Below are 21,834 nucleotides of genomic sequence, written 5' to 3'. Positions count from 1 at the left end.
GGGCTGGCCTGTGCCCGGCTGCTGGCGTGCGCGGGCGAGAGCAGTAATTCGCGTGTTTGCGTGTTTCCAGGGAGTACTACATCACCATGGTGAAGTGGGCCACCAGCACCAAGGTGGCCGTCAACTGGCTGAGCCGGGCGCAGAACGTGTCCATCCTCACCCTCTGCGACGCCACCACTGGGGTCTGCACAAAGGTACGGGCGGGGTCAAGGACCGACGGCCCGAGCAGCGGAGGCGCGGGGCGGAGGGGCGGGTTGGGCGGGGGCACCGCTCAGGGCGCGCCCCCTGCGCGGGAGCCTGCCCGCGGGGCTCCGCTTTGCTGCCACCTTGTGCATGAATTGTGCCCTGCTGCAAAACTCGCGGCGGAGCGCTCGGCGCCCCAGGAGTCCCGTCCTGGGACCTGTGCGCCCGCGGCAGCCTATGGATGCGTTACTCCCCTTTACCTGTGCCCGCTGCGGTCTCACGACGAGCATTCCCCTCGTTTTCCAGGGGACATCAGGGAGGGGAAGGGGTGGCCTGAGGCCCTGGGACCCAGGGGGGGCCAGCACTCTGCCCGGCCTCCCCCTTTGGTTGGCTCTGTCCTCCCGCCCACCCGAGCCGGAGCGCGCCTGGGTGGGTCAGCGCCTGGGTGGGCCGGCATCTGCTGAGGCCAGCAGTGTTTCTAGGGCTCTCAGGCTGACTCAGTGTGAAGTGAGAGAAGGCAGATGAACGTGCGGAAGACAAAATGGAAAATACGCACAGGAAGCGAGAAAGAATGGAAATCCAAACAAGGCCTGGCCACTGGGCAGAGCAAGGGAACGGCCCCGCCGTTGCCCCCCAGCCTGCAGCAAGCACACCCTCCTCCCTGGGGGCTCAGGATCTCCGCACTCCAGGTCGAGCCCTAAGAGGCCGACCTCCTAGTGCTAGGTTAAAAAAAAAAATCAATTAAACTCCATTAACCAATCCAGGCAGGTGTTTCAGGAACTCCTTTTAGGACCACACGTTTTTATTCCCCAAGTCTGCAGAGCAGCCTTGCTGCGGCTTGGGGGGCCTTGAAGGCACTCTGGCCACACCAAGCACGGCATCGAGGTGAGCTCAGGGATCTGCTGTCTTCCCGTGGGTCGGGGATGTGCCTCCTTCTCAATGTGATCAAGAGCAGATTCTGGGTTATGCTGATGGGCTTACGGAAGGGAAGAAGGGAAGGAGTAGACACGCAGCCAGGAAGCTGGGAATTGCTGGTTATCCACACCTTGTCTCTTCTGTGCCCCGACCTGTGCATGTCAGCAAAGTAGCCCCTTCCTGCCGCTGGTCCACGGACAGAAGAACCCCCACCCCCCCACCCCCAGCAGCTGGAGGCCAGACCAGCACCGGGAGCAGGGCCCCCCTCTTGCATAGCCGTCATGCTGGTGGTTCCTGTTTCGTTTTGTCTTCCATTGTGCATCTTTCCACACGGTCCTGGGAGATTGACTTTTCATATACATTTTCAGTCCTTTTAATGTTTTGGGCTACCAGGCTTGTTCTTCAGAGCTGCGAACTGGACATGTGAGAAATGTCCACACGCGTGCACACACGCACACACGCAAATCCCTGCAACAGTGTGGCACCTGAGGTTTGCCTTTAAGTGGGCGCCTACGTGGACAGGGAGGGCCCCAGGGGTAGGCGTGCACCGTCTTCCAAGGGACTCCTGCCCGCCCTGGATACGTCCCCGTTGCTGGGGCGAGTGGCGTTTGCCTGGTTCGGGGACACGTGTGCGGGGCTGCGAGTCGCAGCGGGGACACGGTGGAGAGCCGGGACGCCGCCTGCCCGGGCCACAGCCCCGTCTGCTTGCGCGGCCACCGTGGAGGGGCTTTAAGCACTGCTGCTCACAGACACGAAACATGCAAACGCAATCCTTTTCTCTAATGCTTGTATCTCATTCCAGAAACACGAGGATGAAAGCGAAGCCTGGCTCCACAGACAGGTAACTCCCCCACGCCTGAGTCCCCACGCTCTCCGCCCGCGCCAGCCACCAGCGCGCTGGCTTCCCGGGTTTTCACAGCCCCACGGAGCCGCACAGCTTCCTGCGCCGGGGGGGCGGCGGGCGGCTCAGCCCATCTTGCCCTTGCTCCCCGTGGCCTCGAGCACCACCGGCGAAGCACAGAGCCACGGGAGATAGTCGTGACATCTTCCGTGGGGAGATCTCAGGGCTCAGTTAGAGGGCTGGCCTTTTGGAGAATTGTGACGAGTCCAGAGAAGTTGCCCAGTCTGCTCTACCGTGGCCAGAGGGAAGGAGACTGCTTGTAGTCCGTTTCTCTCCACGTGCTCTCGGGGTGTCCTGTGTGAGGCCGGCCCCACTGCCGTGTGGCCTGAGCCTTCCTGGGGAGCTGGCCTCAGAGCCACCCCTGGGTGTCCCGTCCCGACGCGGGTCAGAAATGCGCGTTAGCCAGGCTCTGGGGGCTTGAGATTCGAGGAGGTCGGGCGAGGCTGACGGAGACGCCCTCTGCCCCAACAAAACAGGTCAAACTGCCCCAATACAGCAAAGCTCTCAGCACTGCTGTTTTCTGTCCTCATCGCTCTGCACATCCCAGCAAAGAACAGGGGAGAACGTTTGAGAAGTTTCCTTCCTTGCTGTCCAGCCTCCTGGGATGAAAACTGCCTGAGGATTGGTGGGGAGGGTCAGGAATCATGGTGGAGCGGGCACAGGCGTCCATCTTTACTGACGTGATCGACCGGGGTCAGGGACTGCTGGTGACACTTCCTCCATGTGGAATGGCGGTTGGTCCCCACCTCCCTTCACTAAATCTGGGGGGCAGCCTTGTAAGTGGGCACGGCTGCTTTCCAGACTCCTCCTCGCCAGTCTTACCTGAAAGAGGACTAGCCCAAGTGCCCACTTCTGTTCCCTGCGTGTAAGTCTGGGTGCCAAGTCCAAGCCGAGAAGATACCAAGAACAGGCAAGGGCTTGAGAACCCTGCGGCGGGAGCTGGGAAGTTCCCAAAGGCCCCCTGGACTCGTGACACAAGCACAGATATCAAATATACATGCATCAGACAGAACATCAGGGAGGTTGACGTGAAAGAATCAGAAGAGAATGCATTATCTATCTGGTCGTCTGATCAACCAGTGCTTACGGATCATACCAGGCACCGCACTAGCATCAGGCTCTTCTCCTGAGCCCCTGGCTAGCAAGTTCGAGAACACCCTTCCTTTTCTCGGCTCAATGACGCTCCGTTGTACGGATAGACCACAGTTGGTTTATCTGTTGATGGGCACTTGGGTTGTCTCTGCTGTTTGGCCATCGTGAGCAGTGCAGCTAAGAATATTCATGGAGGGACAGGAGCTGGACAAAAGGGCCACCTTCGTGTGATCCCGTGAACATGAAATGTCAGGAATAGATGAGTTCACAGACAGAGCTGCTGCTGGCTGCCAGGGCTGGGGAGGGGCACAGGGATGAACAGTTTCAAGGGCCTGGGGTTCTATCCCAGGGGATGGAAATGTGCTGGAACCAGAGAGGTGCTGGTTGCACGACCTCGTGAATGTACTAGGTGCCACTAAATTACTCACTTTTATTAAAATGTTTTGTTTTATGTGAATTTCACCCCAATACCTTTTTTAAAAAATGAATCCACTAGGGCAGTTCTCAAAGAGTCACAGGGTAGAAAGGGAGATGAGAGGCGCACATGAGTCCAACGTGTGGCGAACGGAAGTAATCCTAAGATACGTAGGAAATGTGTTCAAGTGTTAGCGGTCAGCGGGGCTGGAGCAGGGAAACAGAGTGCGACCTGGGGGGCAGCGCCGGGACCCCCTGGAGTCGGGGGCAGCTTCTGTATCTGAGTAGGAGGGGGCGAGCGAGGGGCTCCTCACTGCAGCCCAGCGGTGTGTTATTCTCCGGGAGTGGGGGCGCTGCTCGGTGCACGGCAGCTTCCCTGTCCTCCCGCCATCCTGGCTGGTCCTCGTGGTCCTGAGGCTGCAGGGCTGGGCCGCTTTGCTGTCCTCTTCATCAGCGCTGCAGGGACACCGTCGGCACTGGGATGTTTCTGTATTTATCAACATGGTCTTGTGGCCACCTGGGAACACCATCCACGCTCCAGACAGACAGCCCGGATGTGACTTAGGAAACCAGATCTTCCCAAGCAAAATCAAGTCAGCACTTAAAAAGTAGCATGAAGAATTGCACTTCTAAAATGTAGACTTTAAAGCACTTACTGAGCAAACAGCTAACGTTTTTAAAACAGCCATTGGAAACCACGTCATGCCGTTTTGAGTGGAAGATGGCACATCCCATAAAGGAATTGCTTCCTCCAAGCTGGTGCATCCCCGGGTCTGGTCTGGCGAGCATGGGGAGGCCCTGATTTCTGTGGGTACCACGCCTCAGGCATCACTAACACACAACTCTGGGGGCAGTAGGAAAATCCAGTTTCAACAGTTTCTCATGACATTCCTTTCAAAGAGATGTTTCCTAAAGGAATTGATGGACCCTGGCTTTCAATCTGTAGCCTTTCTGAATCCCTCAAGATACCGTGAGGTTCTGGAGGGTGAGTTAGGAATGTGTTCAAGGCTGACAGCTGTCTGCTCACCGAGCAGGGCACTGTATCCTGGAGAGAACAGTGTGGGACGTCCCATCGACCTCGGGAGACCCAGTCTGCTTGGATCAACAGTCTTCTGATCCCTGGCTGCCAGGCAAACAGGGGTGGGCTGGAGCAGACCTGAGCCTCCATCCCCTCTCTTTTCCTCCCCTGTCCTTCCTGAGGCTGCTGCATGAACCCCACGGGGATCTCCATGAGCCAACAAAAGGAGACGAGTGTGTGTGTGTCCCACAGGTGGAGGTCTACCCAGTTCTCTCTCTTCTAGGAATATTCCAGAAGAATAGGCAGCCCCCCCGCCCCCCCTACACACACATATTCCATCACCACCAACCATGACCTTGCAGTGTCATCCTGATGCAGATCCATGGGGATTTAGTGTAGAGTCCCAGAACCCATCCTCTGGTTGAAGGGTTGGCCTATGGGCCAACATCTGACAGTCTTTCTTCTTTTACCAGAATTTTGGTTTTGTGATTTCAGAATCCAGGCTGGGAGATTGGGCAAGGTGAGTGTATCTGAACCACTCTCTGGAAGGAATTGGCAAACACGATACAGATAACTCACGACGAATCTCTTTCTTCACTGATCTGCTGCGAGTGGCGTGGACAGACTTAGGCCTGGTGCACAAGAGACTCCCTGTTAACGCAGAGAGACTAAAACGCTTCCCCCAAAACCCAGGAGAGTCAGAAGCAGGATTAACATCTGGATCCCCTCCTCAAAAACCATTGCGCTTTCTCACTGAGAATACATTTACTGCCCAAGAAACCAGGTCTCCAAGAGGCTCGGGGCTGGTGCAGAGCCCTCCCTCATCAGTGTAAAGATGACATCAAAATGATGAGGGCCTTTTCAGTGTAACAGCAAAGCATCTGGCCAAAATTAATTATTTATTACCTTCATTCAGAGTATTTTTCTCTGCCAAAAGTGCAAACATTTCCCCCAGAAAACCGAGGCAATATTGCAGTATCCGTCCCGCGGTTGGCAAATAGAAGGACATTTAAAAAGCCAAAGTCACCTCTCGCTTTCCCATTCCCTCTGCTTTTAAATACCACGCTGCCAGCTCTAAATAGAAAAATAAATATTTGCAGATTAAAGGTTTCATTTTATTGCAAATATTCATGAAGATTAAATGTCATTTTAATCACATGTTAGTTTATTTCTCTGGGCGCATCGCATTTGCGGGTACGCATTCACTCATTGCAGGGAAATGTGTGCTCCTGGCACCAACTGGGGCTTATTTACCATTTGTTCTCAGCCCGCATTAGCGTGGAGCTCCTTGAATCAGAAAATATGTATCGTAGCCAACTAATTGGCGTTCACGGATGGAAACTTCCAGGCTGGAGCTCCAGAGATGCCGAGGTGCCGCCGTAACAAATGCCTTTTCCCCATCGAGGGTTAGCTGGGCCCTGGGGCCGGCGGGGCTGAGCCGTGACTGCTCGGCGTTGGGGGGCCACGCAGAGACGAGGGCAACGCGCTGCAGGTCTCGGCTTTGAATCCAGCCTGGACTTCCTTCCTCTGGGGAGAGCTGGGAATGCTGATTTCTTTCCAGGGAAAAGTGGTGGCGGATCCCAGCACACGCCTGTGTGTGTTAGAGGTCCCTGAAAGGACTGTTCCCTGCACCTGCATCTTAGAATGTGCGAAATTTGTCCTTCTCTTTTTACTTGTCACCCTGGTGGGCTATTTGGTGTGAGATAGGTTTTATGAAATAAAAGAACAAAAGACAGGACCGAACGTGTAGAATTCATGTTTAGGCAAAATCAGATTTGTGAGTGTTCAGAACCACGTTCTTCACGATGGATGATAAATCCCCTCCCCTCCCTGAGAAGTCCTGCCCTGCCCTGCGCTGGGCTTTCACTGAGCTTCCCGCACCCACAGCCGACTCTGTCCCGTCAGCCTATGCGCACACAAGTCCGCTCTATGGATGCTTCTCTAACAAAGGATGTTTTTCTCTGTCTCTGCTTAATTCTTCAATCTTCCTCTTCTCCTAGAAGATAGGCTTGACTCGTGAGTCCCAAGGAGAGGAAAGGCCCCACCCACCGTTCATTCTTCCCACCGGATCTCTCCTTAGAAATTACATAGAAAATGGATCTCAAAATGTATTTTGTCATGGTCAACCTCTTCAAAATGAAGCCTTTTTATAGACTACATCCTTTGCTTTCATCCACAGAATGAAGAACCGGTGTTCTCCAAGGATGGCCGAAAGTTCTTCTTTGTCCGAGCCATCCCACAGGGGGGACAAGGAAAATTCTATCACATCACCGTGTCATCATCCCAGGTAATCTTGACCGTTTCTAAAACTCTTTGCTGTGCTGGTGACAGCCCCTCGTGGTGACCGCTCTGTGCACTCTTGTCATCTGCAAGGGCCCCGGAGCGAGCCCCAGGTTCGGGCGCTGGAAGGTAGGTTCCTGAAGGTGGGGCAGAATGGGGCTCACAGGGGCGCCTGGGTGGCTCAGTTGGTTAAGCGACTGCCTTCAGCTCATGTCATGATCCCAGGGTCCTGGGATCGAGTCCCACATCAGGCTCCCCCTGCTCTGCGGGGAGCCTGCTTCTCCCTCTGCCTCTGCCTGCCACTCCCCTGCTTGTGCTCTCTCTCTCTGTCAAATAAATAAATAAAATCTTTAAAAAAAAAAAAAAAGAATGGGGCTCACAAAGTCCGGGGGTCCTGCTCAGAGCAGTGGGTCGCATTGGCCCTTCCTATTATGGCTCAAAGATCGCTCAACAATGGCACTTCTGACAGTGTGACAGGAGACTGTGGGACCCGAGGACTCAGGTCTACGGCTTTGATTGACGATTCTGTGCCCTCCACCCTTCCTCCCCACCCGCTGGGCTGTCCCCTTACCCTCTGTCCCAGGGCCCCCACTGCCATCCAGACTCCCCTGCTCCCTGCAGGCTCTCCCTGCTCCCAAGACCCCCACGGGCCCCACCTGACTTACTCAGCATCCGATTCCCACCTGCCCCCCCAGCACCTGCCGTCCAGCACGGAGGGCCTGTGCCTCACACCAGCCCCTCCACGCCCATTCCAGATCACACCGTTCCTGCCGGGAGGGTCATGCATCCCTCCCTTCCAGTTTATTGTCATAATTATTCTACTCTGTGAGGCACTCAGGGCGAGAGAGTGCAACACTCCGTAAAACGGTTTCGAGCCATCCTTGTACATGATGGCAGAGAATGGCAGACACGTCTCCTCCCTCCCTCCCTCCCTCCCTCCCTCCCTCCCCACTTCCTTTCTCCTCCGTCTCCTTGCCCCGTTTCATTCCCTTCCCCACATTTCTCTCTTTCCTCCCTCCCAGTCTCCCTATGGCAGAGACTCCAATAGCGGGATCACACATTGTAAAGAACGGCATCGGCCGCCTACGCAGCATTCGTGTCTCAGGAGACACATGTGCTGCAGCTGGAGGCACTGGCCGTCGGGGGAGTGGGTGGCGGGTTCCACGGACGCGGACTCTGCCAGTCCCTGTGTTGCTGACGTTCAGAGAAGGGGAGAGGGCTGGGGCCCGGGGTGGTGGTGAGCGGAGGCTCGGTGGAGGGGCTGGCCCCAGGCGGGGGGCAGACGGCACCCCCACGGCACCCCCCGTGGTGCGGGGCTCCTGGGTTAGGAACGAGGCGCGGGTGGGGCTCGCCAGCTCCCCCATGTACCGTCTGGTGCTCCAGCCTAACAGCAGTAATGACAACATACAATCCATCACCTCCGGGGACTGGGACGTGACCAAGATCCTGGCCTACGACGAGCAGCGGAATAAGATGTGAGTAGGGCCGGCCGCGGCAGTGGGCAGGCCTCCAGCCCCAGGGCTCGGGCCAGTGCTGCAAGACGGGCCCTTCCTTTCAGTCACACGGGACTCCCTAGGTCCAGTGTCTCGAGGGCCCCACTTCCAAAGTTGCAAGACACTGAGCAGGGGGAGCTGAGCGGCCAGACCTGCAGGGAGAAATGGGTGGCGGTCGCAGCAGGCCTGCCGTGTGCCGTTTGCGAGTTGCAGGCGGTGCGCAAAGTGCCCCGGGAGCATCCTCTGGTTCCGCACAGCGGTCCCATGGGCTCCGTTACAGGCTCCCCTGTCCAAAAACAAGCAAGCAGAAACAATGAGAAGTCAAGTCACTGACCCCAGGTGATTCCGATTATTCAGACGGTAACGGGGGAGCTAGGGTGCAGCTCAGATGGCAGAGGCCAGGCCGGGATGCCGCTCCTCCTCCCTGATCCTGTGACCAGAGTCCAGGTCCCGCCCGTGCTCCGCGTGGCAGGTGAACACCACTCCTCCGGTGTCGTTGCCTCAGGCTTTGAGATTACCTGGCTGGGTCCTGCCCCTCCAGGAGGCTAACAATCTTGTAGAGAAATTCCTGCATCTGAGTCCAGGGACACGCGTCACCATCCTCACCCCCGGCACAGCCCGCACCCCTGCCCCCGCTCCCAGGTGTGTGGCTTGTGGCTTTCCCCGCCTGCACACGCGGGGCTGGGCCTGAGCAGGAGAGTCGGGCCTGTCCCCATGCACCTTCAGAAGTCCCCAGGAAGTGCAGGCAGAGCCTGGCGGTGGAAAGCAAGCCTGCCCTGGAGCCCACTGATCCCTGTGCACCTGCTGGTCTTTGCAGCTACTTCCTGAGCACAGAAGACCTGCCAAGGAGGAGACAGCTCTACAGGTGCGTGGGCACCGACCCAGGAGGTCCTCGGCTTGGCCGCAGGGCACCAGGGGAGGCGCCGGGCAAACCCCCCACAGGGCAACCCTGTAACGTCCAGAGACTGTGAGCAAGAATTGCAGAGACCACCGCATGTGAAGCTTTTCTTTTTCTGCTTCTGTCAAACGAGCTCCCCCGACTCACTTTCTCGTGTTGATAACTGACGGTCTTTCCTTCTCACTGTTGTTCAAGAATGACTTGGGGCGCTCGTTCTCAGTGGGTTTGGTCGGAGGCAGGTCTGGTAGGGCGTTTGCCGGAGGCCAGCTCTACCGACCCCACATCGTGGCCGACCCGCTGTGACCCGGTCAGTTCCGTAACCTCAGAGAAGGCAGAGGGGGTGACATCCGAATCCTGGAAAGGAGACTTCTCCCAGGGTCGGTCCCTCTTCAGTGTTGCCCCAGTGACTGTTCTCCCCAGAGCAGGTGTCGGGCTCTGCGACGGGGTCACCAGAGGTGGAAATAGGGCAACTTTTACTTGCTCGATGTTTTCCAGACTAGAAGGAGGTAGCAGCGGGTGGGTGGTGGCCTACGTGCACACCAGCCGCCCCTTGTGTACCCGAGGGCCAGAGAGGGTGACTCACGGTCTGGATGGAGCCCAAGTCTGGCTTCCCTCCTCATGGCGGGGACACTGGAGAAGCCCATCAGGTGGACCAGCAGCCCCTCCCACCCGCCGGTGCATATGCTGAGAGTGTAAAAGCCGGGCTCAGGGGAATCCTTTTGGAGGGAGGAAAACTGGCAAACCCATGGGTCACAGGCAGGCTTCTCCGTGTAGCCCTGCGTGTCTGCCAGGATAACTTAGATCAGTCCTGTCCCCCACAGGGTGGAAGGCGATCAAGGCAGACCGCCTACCTTCTCCTCTACCTTATACATAGGCTAGAAGGCCCTCTTCTGTCTGGCACGAAGGATCAACCCCTGTAGACAGGTTTCCGGTGGGGCCTGGGGTCAGAGTTGACCCTTCCCCTGCAAGATGCTCAGGCAGGAACTCCCTCCAGGTGTGTGGAGTGACTCCTCAGTATCTTCATTTTTGGAAACACATTTCAGGCCCTCTTGATGTGAAATTGTGCTTGCTGAGCGTGGTCCCGGGGTTCCTGCTCCCCCGGCCCCACCGAGTGGGGAGCACCAGCTCTCGGTGCGACTCTGCGGGAGATCCCGCTCCCAACGGCCAGAGTTCAATTCAGCCCGTGTCTCTGGGGTTCCCGGGGGTTCCCGGCGCTCGGCCCTCGGAGACAATCCAGAGATCCGGAAAGCCATCTCCTCCTCTCCAAAGGGCCTGGGGCCGAGCACTGTGCCCCCCCCCAGTGGGGGCGCACGGGCCTGATGAACGCGCGGGTGACCCAGTGCGCACCGGAGAGCGCGCCCCTGGAGAGCAGACATGCTGAGAGCCGAGCTCTTCGGAGTTGGGGCGCCCGCGGGGCAGGAAGCTGGACGCAGAGCGGAGTGTTCTGGAGTGTTCCGGAGTGTTCCGGGGAGACGATGCAGAGGCCCAGCGCGCAGGCGCAGGCACAGCGTCGGGGACCCCGGGGCGCGTGGGGAGCGCTGCAGCCAGGCTGGGGGTCTGTACCTTGTCCGCGGCGCCTGGTTCCCGCCGCCCGGGTTCACGGCCCGCTGTCTGTGCTCCTCCAGCGCCAGCACGGTGGGCACCTTCAACAGGCAGTGCCTGTCCTGTGACCTGCTGGAGAACTGCACGTACTTCAGCGCGTCCTTCAGCCACAGCGCCGACTTCTTCCTGCTCAAGTGTGAAGGTAAGCCGGGGCGTGGCAGGCCAGCACGCCGATGGTGGGCAGGGGAGGCGGCGGCGGTGGGAGCGGGTCCCAGAACGGGGGGAGGGAGTCCTGCCCGGTCGCTGGTATGCGGGGCCGCCAGCAGGTGCAGTGTTGGCCAGCGGTGGAAGCGTGTCCCAGAACAGGGGGTTCTGCCCGGACGCCTGTCCGGGCTCCCACCAGCAGGTCTCGGCACCAGCCCTCGGTGGGTCTTACACCTGCCCTCATGGTTTACAGCCCATCCCCGTGTTTGCACGCTGTTAATCCCAAAGTTCATCAGCATTTTCCACAAACAGTCCTGGGAAGTGGGTGCGTGAGTATCTCACACCTTGATGAACGCAGGCCATGTAGAAAGGTAATAAAGGAATTTCAAAGATCAACTTCTCAAGCATATTTAAGGATGGAGGTGATAGAAAACAGTCTCAGACAGGAAAGAAATTATTCTCCTGTGACCTAATTCACGGATGATTTATCCCAGAAAGTTCCTAATCACACCGGTCAGCAGACACAGAACGGTAGCCATGTCCCACAGTGGACAAACCAGTATCTTTGCATCTTGTTCTCCTATGCTAGAAAGATAAGGTATGAACCCATGAAAAGGTAAGTGCTAATCAACATGGTTGTTACAAAGTATATGTCAAAGAAGAGCCACTGAGATCGCCTCAGAGGATGAGACCGTGCCGCAGATGGGACTGACCAGGCCGGGAGCAATTCAGTCCTGCGAGTTGTGGGTGGAGAATGGAGAATTTTTGCTGGAGCGCGGTCTCGTTAGCCTCTGCCAGGTGCTCACCAGGGCACGACCTCACCCTCTTTTTATGAGTGTCTTCCAAAGTCTTGAGAAGCCATACAACAGGACGACTCAGCCCCCTGGCCACCACAGGCTCAGCCCCAGACATTCTCCCAAGGTAATGGGGAGACAAACGGTGTGGGGGGGGCCTCTGAAATACAACTTTAGCCCCGCCTTGGCCCCTCGAAGGTTATTACCAAACTCCACGGGAAGTCAGGTGTATCAAGGTCTCCTGGTTGCCAGGCCAGCGACTCCTGCCACCCCATGGCAGGATCTTTAGGAGCTTACAACTTGGGGAAATGTGGAGGTTTATGTGGCAGAGATGGGAAAATGGCAAGCCGGCCCGCCAGGACCTGAGACAGCAGCTTGACTGGAGCCACGAAATCAGACATCCGTAGTCTTGTCTCCAGGAGGAGAAGCGTCCTAACAAAATGCAGAAGGGAGAGATCGAAGTGAACTTAAAAAAGAACGTCCCAGACAAGGATCCGTCATTTAAAATCCATTTAAATATTTAGTGTGTTGCCTTATGTTAACATCAGCATAAACTAGCTCCTTGTCTACAAAATTTCTCTGTAAATATTTTTTTTATATTAACCTATTTTCTGGCTAAAGTAACTCAAATTCCCAAATTAACCTTGCCCCCAAAACCTCATTTTGAAAAACGGATTTTCTAAAAAGGCTTAAGTGTACAAAGCCTACAGCAGCGAACCCTCGGGCCCCGGGCGGGGTTAGGGGGACTTAGCGGCCGTGAGAGCTAATCCGGGTCCTGCCTCCGGTGTCCTCCACCAGCATTGCTGGTAATTGCCACGGGGTGAAGCTCCCAAAGAGAGTGATTACACTGTCCAAGAGTCTGATTGCTTGGGGGTTGTGTTGGAGATGAAGAAGCAAGGGTAGGCTCACGGATGAGGTGGCACCTCAAATGAAGGCGAGGGTGGGATTCAGAGCATGAAGTGCAGTGTAGTGGGGAGGGTGCAGCATGAGAGGGGCATGGGGGTGCCTTGAGATCGCGTGGATGGTCCCCTCACAGCCTGGGAGCCCCCATCTGTCCAGCTGAGCACTGAGATCGCATGGAGGGTGCCCACCCCACCCCCAGCCTGTGAGCCTAGATCCAACCATAAGGGCTTAGAGATCATGTGGAGGGTCCCCACTAGGCCTGGGGGCCCCCATCCGTCCAGAAGTGCTAAGACCACACGGCAGGTCCCCCACAGCCTGGGAGCCCCCATCCGTCCAGCGGAGTGCTGACTTGTATGGAGGATCCCCCCACTCAGCCTGGGAGCCCCCACCTGTCCAGCAGAGGCTTGCATTTAAGAAGTCCCATTTAACAACCAAAATTAAGTCTCAATAATTCTATTTACCCCCATGTTTCTCAGCAGAGATTAAAGTAGGCCCATATGTGTAGCCCACAGTAGCGTTCATTAAACTTCATCCCCTGTGTATTTCTTTCACACCCCAAAGCTACTCTGGAGACTCCTATAAGCCTCTGACCAAAATAATGTCCCCACCCCCGGCTCGAGAGGCTTTCCTTCTCTGCTCCTGCAGCACTGGGTAGATTAACGTGGCCTCTGAGACGCAGCCAGAACAGCACCACCAACAAAGAATCCTCCCCATTTGGGCTGAAGAAAAACATGATGACATTAGTGGATTCTCTGTGAATTAGGGGAGGGGAGATCGGGGAATGCTTCACGTTCACAGCTGCTCGGCCCGTCCACAGGGAGCTGTGAACGGTTCAGTATGGACAGCGGAGGAGGTGGTAGCCCAAGGATTTAGAACCAGGACAGGGTGGACAGCAACCAGCCAAGACAGATGCCCACTCAGCGCAGCCTCGGGCCGTCACGCGGCGGGGTCGGCGGGGTTGGGGATCATGCAAGCGCCTGCAAGGTCGCAAAATTGCAACACCCCCATATAAACGCCTCTGCCTGTCTATGCACCTTCCATTATGAGAGGTTTTGGTGAGTTCATCTGCTGTGGCCCTGTCCCCTTAACTTACAGGACGGTGCTTGGAGTGGTAACTGGATCCCAGCTGACTAGCACTGTCAGTTGTCTGCAGGGAGTGCGGCTGTGTAACTCGCCCTTTGGCGTGTGGTCCTTCCCCTGGCATGCGGTGATCTCCTCCCTCATCATCACACTAACTTAGTCTCATCATCCTGTGCTGTCTTCTCCAACACTTCTTAACCTTTATAGTCTGTGCTTTCTCGAGGCTTGTCATTTCTGTATTTCCGTATAATTTTTTAAGATTTTATTTATTAGAGAGCACGCATGCACACAAGTGGAGGGGGTGGAGGGAGAAGCAGGCTCCCCGCTGAGCAGGAACCCCCCCCCCGAACTCTGGCTCCATCCCAGGACCCCGAGATCATGACCTGAGCCAAAGGCAGATGCTTAACCAACCGAGCCACCCAGGCACCCCTGTAATTCTTAAATTCTTAATTTTTATGATGTAAAAATTTTAAAAGGCATACATTATTTTTATACTTTTGCACACGATAGATTAAAATAGCGTAGGTGAGGAAAGACTCACGTTTGCAATGCTTACGTCCACTCCTTACCTAGCGAGGCCCTCTTACGTGTGCCAGTATTTCTGTCTATAAGACATGGGTTTCAGATGGTCACTGAATGCTTGCGTGAGGAACACCTGTAAACCAGATGCTGTAGAACCTTGTGGAAATTCACCCATATATTTAATGTACAGATGTTTAGATTTCTTTCCAGATCTCTAGGGTCTGGCATTGAAGCTAGATGCATCCAAAATACTGTGTTATGATGTAACACTTTATAATGATTTTCCAGGAAATACCAATAAGCTTTTGATTTGCACACTTACTTGTCTTCTCACTAACCCACTAAGAAGGGTGATGATGGAAATACCTAATATTTGCTCAGCTCTTCACAATTTGAAAAGCACATTCCTTATATTTGGTGTTTCTATTCCCATTTCTGATTCCTTGCAATTTCTACTCTTAACACAAAGAGATCTTAGCGTTCCCTGCACTGAACATACTGTCTCACACTTCCGTGCTTTGTCTTTGATGGCTCAGCGAATGCCTATCCCTTCCCCAGAGCTTTCTCTGGGTAAGGGTTGGTTTTTATCAGCCCTTTGGATGAGCTAACCCAGGCAGCGTGGGCATAGCTGTGGATTCATGCTCAGACCAGTATGTGTGACGGGAACTATCGCTGATTCCTCATCTGTCCTGGGCCACCAGCTCAGAAGCCTGGCTGCGTCCCCCGCAGAGCTGGGACATGACCTTCCCATCTTAGATGACCCCAGTGTTACGTTTGAGGGAAAAAGTACTCACTTTCTGTTTTCGTTTCCTGGAGCTGCCGTAGCATTACTACCAGCTGGGTGGGCTTAGAGCAACAGAAATGTACGCTCTCACAGGCCTGGGGACCAGAAGTCTGAAAGCAAGTTGTCTGCATGGTTAACCCTGCTGGAGACTCCAAGAAGGGACCTGTTCTGTGCCTCTCCCTAGCTTCTCGTGCTGCCAGAAATCCTTGGTGATCCTGGCTTGTAGATGCACCACCCGCATCTCTGCCTCCAGAGGCATGTGGTCTTCTTCCTGTGTCCCTGGACCCCAATTTCCCTCTCCTTGTAAGGACACCAACCATAGGTAAGGACCCACCCCACTCCAGTCAACTTCATCTTAATCTGATTACATTTACAAAGGCCCTATTTCCAGATAAGGTCACATTCACAGGTACTGGGGTTAGGACTGCAACATCTCTTTTAGGGGGACACAGTTAACCCACGACACCTCCCTTGTGTGACTCAAATCACCTTCTTGTATAAGAGAGGAAAGAAACCCTGTTGCTGTTTTTCTCGGGGACACGCATTTAAGGGCAGCCACATTAGACTTGGTGATAGAGACTGTTCCTAATGGCTGTGCCACTTTCTAGAATGAATGAGAGGAGCCGCTGAGGAAAGCAGTGGGATCTAACCCATGTTAGAAGATTCAGAAGATAATGCTGGCATGTTAGCAGAAGCGTACATTTTTTCCAGAAATTCTTCTTCCATGTCAGAAAGCAAAATGAATGCTCACGTCACATGGTGCTTTGAAAAGTAGTTAGGGTTTTCTCCTCCCCAGCTGAAGTCAACCATGAGCCACTGAATCAGAGTACCCCGTTTACATAATTTGAGTTTTGCAATCATAGCTCTTTTTAGAGAATTGGATTTTTCTCTTCAAACTGAATCCCAAGAGCATGATTCATTTCCCTTCAAGTTTGTCGGAAGGACTCAGTCAGTCCTATTTCTAAGAAACGACTGAATTCCACCAGGAAAATGGGACCTGTGCATTAAACAGTGTTTGCTATTTCATACCAAAACAGTTTCATGTTTTTAAAAATTAATAAATTTCTTTTTCATGGAACCCAAGATGGAACTCTAGCTTTTCTTCCTGTTGCGAGTTGAGAACAGAACAACCTGTGTTGTGAATCCTGCTGCGGTCCTGGCCTTCACCTCTCTTCCGTGTCAAGTTGTGATTTAGGAGCCACTTGCCAGTGGTTGAGATGTTTGGTCATAGATTCAGCAACTCAATTTATCAAGACAAACTTCTCCATCTTGAAGTCAAATTGAAACAAAATACAATGACATAAGCTTAAAATAAAGCGAGTGACTCTATCCAGATGACTGTTCTTACTATTAAATGCTCGGGGCTCTATCATCTCTGTCGCTGCCATAGAGAGAGAGAAATCGCAGAAATGGAGAGCAATGAAGGATGGAATCGGAGAGAGTTGGCTAGAAGTTGGGCTCCTCCACTCACTAGCTTTGTGACTTGGGCACGTTGGCTAGCCTTGCTAGACCCTCCATTTACTCGTCCTGAAAACTGGGGCAACAACAGTACCCACAAGGTTGTTGTCAGGGTTGATGGAGATAGCAACGCACATGGAGGACTTAGCATGGTGTCTAATACACAGTAAATGTGTAGTAAATGACAGTTAATACTGTTGTGATCACGGTCACCATCATCATCATCATCATCATCACCTTAGTAATCAATGAAGAGTGTCTTAGATGTCCGCCAGTTCCTGACTCAGCATCTGGAAGGTGGGGCTGACGCTACAGATGGTTAACTTCTGTGAAATTAACAAAACAAGTCCCTTACTCAGTGTTTCCAAATGTGAGTGGCCATCTGATACCTCATCAGGTGGTGCTGGAAGCCCTGGTTCTGCCCTTACACTCACAGGGTAGAAGCTTCCAAAAGTGACTGTGGTTGCCAGAGCCACAGAACCTTAAGTTACCCCTCTGTAAGCATGGAGTTGAAGAATCTGGTGGCTTCCAGAGTACATATGCCAAAGGGGCCCCAGAAATTTTCCTGAGGGAATATTGTTGCCCAAGGTTTCTGACTGAAGGACAGCTGTTAGTCATACATCTTTTGGAATGAGGAGACGATAGCTCCAGACCCCTCCAAAGTGGCCCAGAGCTAATGCTGGTTCACACCCAGTCCTCCAGTGCATATCTAAGCAGGTGCGCCCTCTTACAGCCTGGCCCACTGTAAGCATTAAATATTGTCTTCCACTGAAATTATTTCAAATAATTATATATAATGGGGCCAGAGCTAGAAAAATAATAATCTGCATCCTCATTGACAAAACTATATTATTAGTTCAAACATATAGGGTGATATCAGTCCCCTACAACAAGATTTTGAAAGGGAAAAGCACATGGTTTGCTTCTACAAGCTACCTAATCCTCTAGACATCTCTTAGACCAAGTTTCCAAGGCATTAACCTGGGCTGCCCTTTTTAATTTTGAGTTTGTCCAAGTGAATGTTTGGAACCAAGTTTCAGACTCCTTGGAGCATTGCTAGTGTGTTTGTGAGGAAGAACATCCGTTTAATCTCTCAAACATTTGGAGCTACTCCCTTTGAGGCTGTGGTACCAAGAACAAGGGAAGAGATTTTCAGGGCCGGTTATATCATTAGTATAATATACATGAATACTTTGGAAGATGTTAAACTCATTAGTAAATGCTGCCAGACAAGCAAATCACTCAGTTGGAGCCCTGTTGCTCCTCAGTAATAGCCAAACAAGTATCTCCCTTGGGAAAGAAACTTCTCACTTTCCCAGCTGACCCCTTCTGCATCACCAGGCAAGTGTCTGACCCGTGCGAGGACCAGGTGACAGGGTACTTTCTGCAAAATGGAAAGTCTTTCCTGAAAATGCGCTCTTTGAAATGTCGATTGACAATAAACAATACCATTCAGTGCAATTATAACAGCTCTATGATCCACATACTGCTTTCATGCCCACTGCCCCAACTCCAGTGAGTTAAGAGCCTGTACTCATCAGATTTCCTTCAGGCTCTCCCTCCAACCAGCCACTTTGCTTGGGACCACCACATCACATTCCCTAAAGTGTATTTTTCTTCAGAATGGCTTCCCGACCACATACGTTTCTCTCTTTTCTACACTAAATGGTAAAAGAAACACAAAATTAAAAAATAAATGGCACCACTGGGTCACCAAGAAGGGGGCCACCAGCAGACAGAACAATGAAGAATTTTTAGAAAGTAAATAGAAATAGATCACATTGAGAGTGAAAGCCAAAGCCTGGGATATGTAGTGTGATTGATGAAGAATGTGACTACAAAAAAAAAAAAAAAAAAAGTAAAAACAATCAACAAAACTAAAAGACAACCTGCGGGAATGGAAGATGTTTGCAAATGACCTATCCAATAAAGGGCTAGTATCCAAAATATGTAAAGAACTGATACAACTAAACATCCAAAAAACAACCCAGTTAAAAAATGGGCAGAAGACATGAGCAGACATTTCTCCAAAGAAGACATCCAGATGGCCAACAGACACATGGAAAGATGCTCAACATCACTCTTCATCAGGGAAATGCAAATCAAAATTACGATGAGGCATCACCTCACACCTGTCAGAATGGCTAAAATCAAAAACATAAGAAACAACAAGTGTTGGCAAGGATGAGGAGAAAAAGGAACGCTCATGCACTCTTGGTGGGAATGCAAAGTGATGCAGCCACTGTGGAAAACAGTATGGAGGTTCCTCCAAAAATTAAAAATAGAATTACCATATGATCCAGTAATTCCACTTCTTGGTATTTACCCAAAGAATATGAAAACACTAAATTGAAAGGATACATGCACTGCTATGTTTATTGCAGCATTACTTACAATCACCGAATTATAGAAGCAGTCCGAGTGTCCAAGGACAGATGAATGGATAAAGAAGATGTGGTGGATATACAGTGGAATATTAAAGAATGAAAAAGAATGAAATCTTGCCATTTGCCACAACATGGATGGATCTAGAGAGTACTATGCTAAGTGAAATAAGTCAGTCAAAGAAAGACAAATATCATATGATTTCACTCATATGTGGAATATAAGAAACAAGACAAATGAAAGAGACAAAATGAAACTAAGAGACAAACCAAGAAACAAACTCTTAGCTACAGACAACACACTGAGGGTCACCAGAGAGGAGGTGGTGGGGGGATGGGGGAAATAGGTGAAGGGAATTAAGAGTGCATTTCTCTCTCTCTCTCTTTTTTTAAGATTTTATTTATTTATTTGACAGAGACACAGCGAGAGAGGGAACACAAGCAGGGGGAATGGGAGAGGGAGAAGCAGGCAGGGAGCCGGATGCGGGGCTCCGATCCCAGGATGCTGGGATCATGACCTGAGCTGAAGGCAGATGCTTAACGACTGAGCCACCCAGGTGCCCCAAGAGTGCACTTCTCTTGATGAGCACTGAATCATGTAGAGAATTGCTGAATCACCATGTTGTACACCTGAAGCTAATATAACACTGCATGTTAACTCTACTAGAATTAAAATTAAAAGCTTAATTGAAAAGAAAAAAAGAGTAAACTCACTCAACAAAATATATGCCCTCCCCTAAATTTTTTTTAGTTCAAAAGAAAAACTGAAGAGAGGGGTCATTGCACACCCTGGTTTTCCAAGAAAGCCAGATAATGCCTGACAAAGATCATTGGAGGCCTCATAATTATTTTTGCTGTCCTTCTCTTCATTCTCAAAAGTGTCCTTGTTTGGGCAACATTATGAACAGAACCCCACCAAATCGTAATCTGGAAGATCCAGCAGGGTTGCCCAGAAGACCACTATTGGATGGAGATGAAAACTCAAAGAAATCTTGAGAGATATGAATAATAGATCCAAGAAATGCATTCTGCCATGTGGAGGTTCTAGGGGAGACTGGGAAGAATAAAGGGGGGAAAATAAACCAAGATATACTAGAAGAAAATCCCACTGAGCATTCAATTATTAGAGAGGAAAGAAGTATGGAATGTCTTACAAGAATTTGGGGAAAGAGCTGAATTTAATTCCCCCAAATGAAACTTGGCAATTCAGAGTTTAGAAATTACATAAGGTTACAGGGAGGGGCACTATGGAGGGTTTTTTCTTTTCATTTTTCTTTCCTTTTCTTTTTTTATTGTAAATACTCAGAGTAGTATCAGACTTCTCACCTTCAAAACAACAGTTCAGGAAATAGTGGAACATGATTTATAAGATACTGCTGATAGAAAACAGTATTTTGTCCTGTCCCCACTAAGCTCTTGTTCATAAAATGCGCAGGAAAAGGAACTTGGGGATGTTCAAATATGTAAAATTTACCATTCATGCATCTGCCCCGGAAAAAAAACTATACACAGATGCACTTAAACAAAAGAAGGGGGCTGCTCAAAGAGAAATAAGAGGCAAATGATGAGCAAAGAAACTAATAAACTTTAACAAAATTATAAATCATTATTGGATAAAATTTTATGCAGTTGTTAGTAAAGATTCCTAAAACAAAAGTGCTTAAAAAACTAGAAGAAACTTCTGGATGATTCCATCCAGCTCTGAAAAGACAGCTGTGCTGGAGGAGTTGCAGTGGGAGGGGCAGGAGGGAAAGTGAGCCCCCCACACTGGAGAAGAGTGAGGTGCATGCAGGTTCGTTGTGGGTGGGGAGGGGGCCAGGAGAACCAGGTGCCTGCGTACTGAAGAATTAACTGGACCCTTATCTTACATCACACACACGCACAACTCAAAATGGATTAAAGACTTAAGCATAAGACCTGACCCTGTAAAACCCCTAGAACACACGGGGGAAATTCTCGTGACATGGGTCTTGGTGGTGATTTCATGGACATGACACCAAAAGCTCAGGAAACAAAACCAAAAAGAAACGAGTGAGACTGCATGACACACAAAGGCTGGTGCACAGCCAAGGACACCATCCACAGAGAGACGAGGCAGCACACACGGGGGGAGAAAATACTTGCAGACCACACATCTGACCAGGCGTTCATGTCCAAAATGAGTGTGGGCTGTGAGCCACGCGCCCACCCCTTGCACGGCCACTGGAGAGTTCCAAGGGAGGCGGATGACCCCCATGGGTAGGTTCTCCAGAGCACACACTGGACATTGTATCCTGTTTCCTGGATTTCTCTCTTTGTTTGGTAATCCTTATTTTTACATTGTTCTGCTTTTCCCACCTATCCATTTTAAGCCAGTTTTATTTTATCTCTGCATTTGTATCTTTCTTATCTGCCTTAAATCCTGTTTGCCACAGACCCAGGGCAGGCAAACGTGATCTATGAGGGGGGGGACGGCTGGCCAACTGGCCGGCGGAAACTTCACACTGCTCCACCAGCTCTGGGGTGGCCGGTGGTCAGGCCAGAGCACCTCGGACCCAGGTAGCAGCCCCGCCTGCCCGTTGTCAAGGGCAATGTTAAAGGGACTTCGATATACAAAACAGATCAAAATGATGTCTCATTGGCATTATAATATTTTATTAGCTCAGAAGTATAGCATGGGCTTTCCAGATCAATCAGGGAAGACACAGACTGTTTTTGGTGAATTAGTAAATTTGGAAATGATAAATTCGAGAATGCAGGTCAAAGTCATAGACTTGTACCCACGGGCGTCCGAGTCCTGAAATTCCAGTCACACCCTCACAGAGCCACCGCGGCCCTTCTGTTTTCAAGCCCCTGCTGGAATAAATGGCTGAGATGTTCCTAGTGTTCGTTCAAAACCTATCAAACTATTTACCCACCCCTTCTCAGATTTCCAACCTCCGGTGTCCAAGCCCGTGAACTTTCTCTGATCCACCCTCTCTTTCTGCTTC

General features: G+C 51.8%; 1 protein-coding gene across 1 annotated transcript in view; it reads left to right on the top strand.

Annotated features, from left to right (window-relative positions):
- Positions 1-21,834, top strand: part of DPP6 (dipeptidyl peptidase like 6) — a 689,297-nt gene that overhangs the window by 613,174 nt on the left and 54,289 nt on the right. The window contains exons 11-16 of the mRNA XM_064575688.1: positions 71-194; positions 1,901-1,939; positions 6,703-6,810; positions 8,187-8,278; positions 9,114-9,161; positions 10,820-10,938. Coding sequence (XP_064431758.1) covers positions 71-194; positions 1,901-1,939; positions 6,703-6,810; positions 8,187-8,278; positions 9,114-9,161; positions 10,820-10,938 — 530 coding nt within the window. The remainder of the gene's footprint in view (positions 1-70; positions 195-1,900; positions 1,940-6,702; positions 6,811-8,186; positions 8,279-9,113; positions 9,162-10,819; positions 10,939-21,834) is intronic.

Source organism: Mirounga angustirostris, unplaced genomic scaffold, assembly GCF_029215605.1.
Source record: "Mirounga angustirostris isolate CCGP_5_RB_7025 unplaced genomic scaffold, mMirAng1.0.hap1 SCAF_12, whole genome shotgun sequence".
Taxonomy (NCBI): Eukaryota; Metazoa; Chordata; class Mammalia; order Carnivora; family Phocidae; genus Mirounga; species Mirounga angustirostris.
The sequence above is the reverse complement of the archived record's forward strand: the minus strand, read 5'-3'. Positions and strand labels throughout refer to the sequence as shown.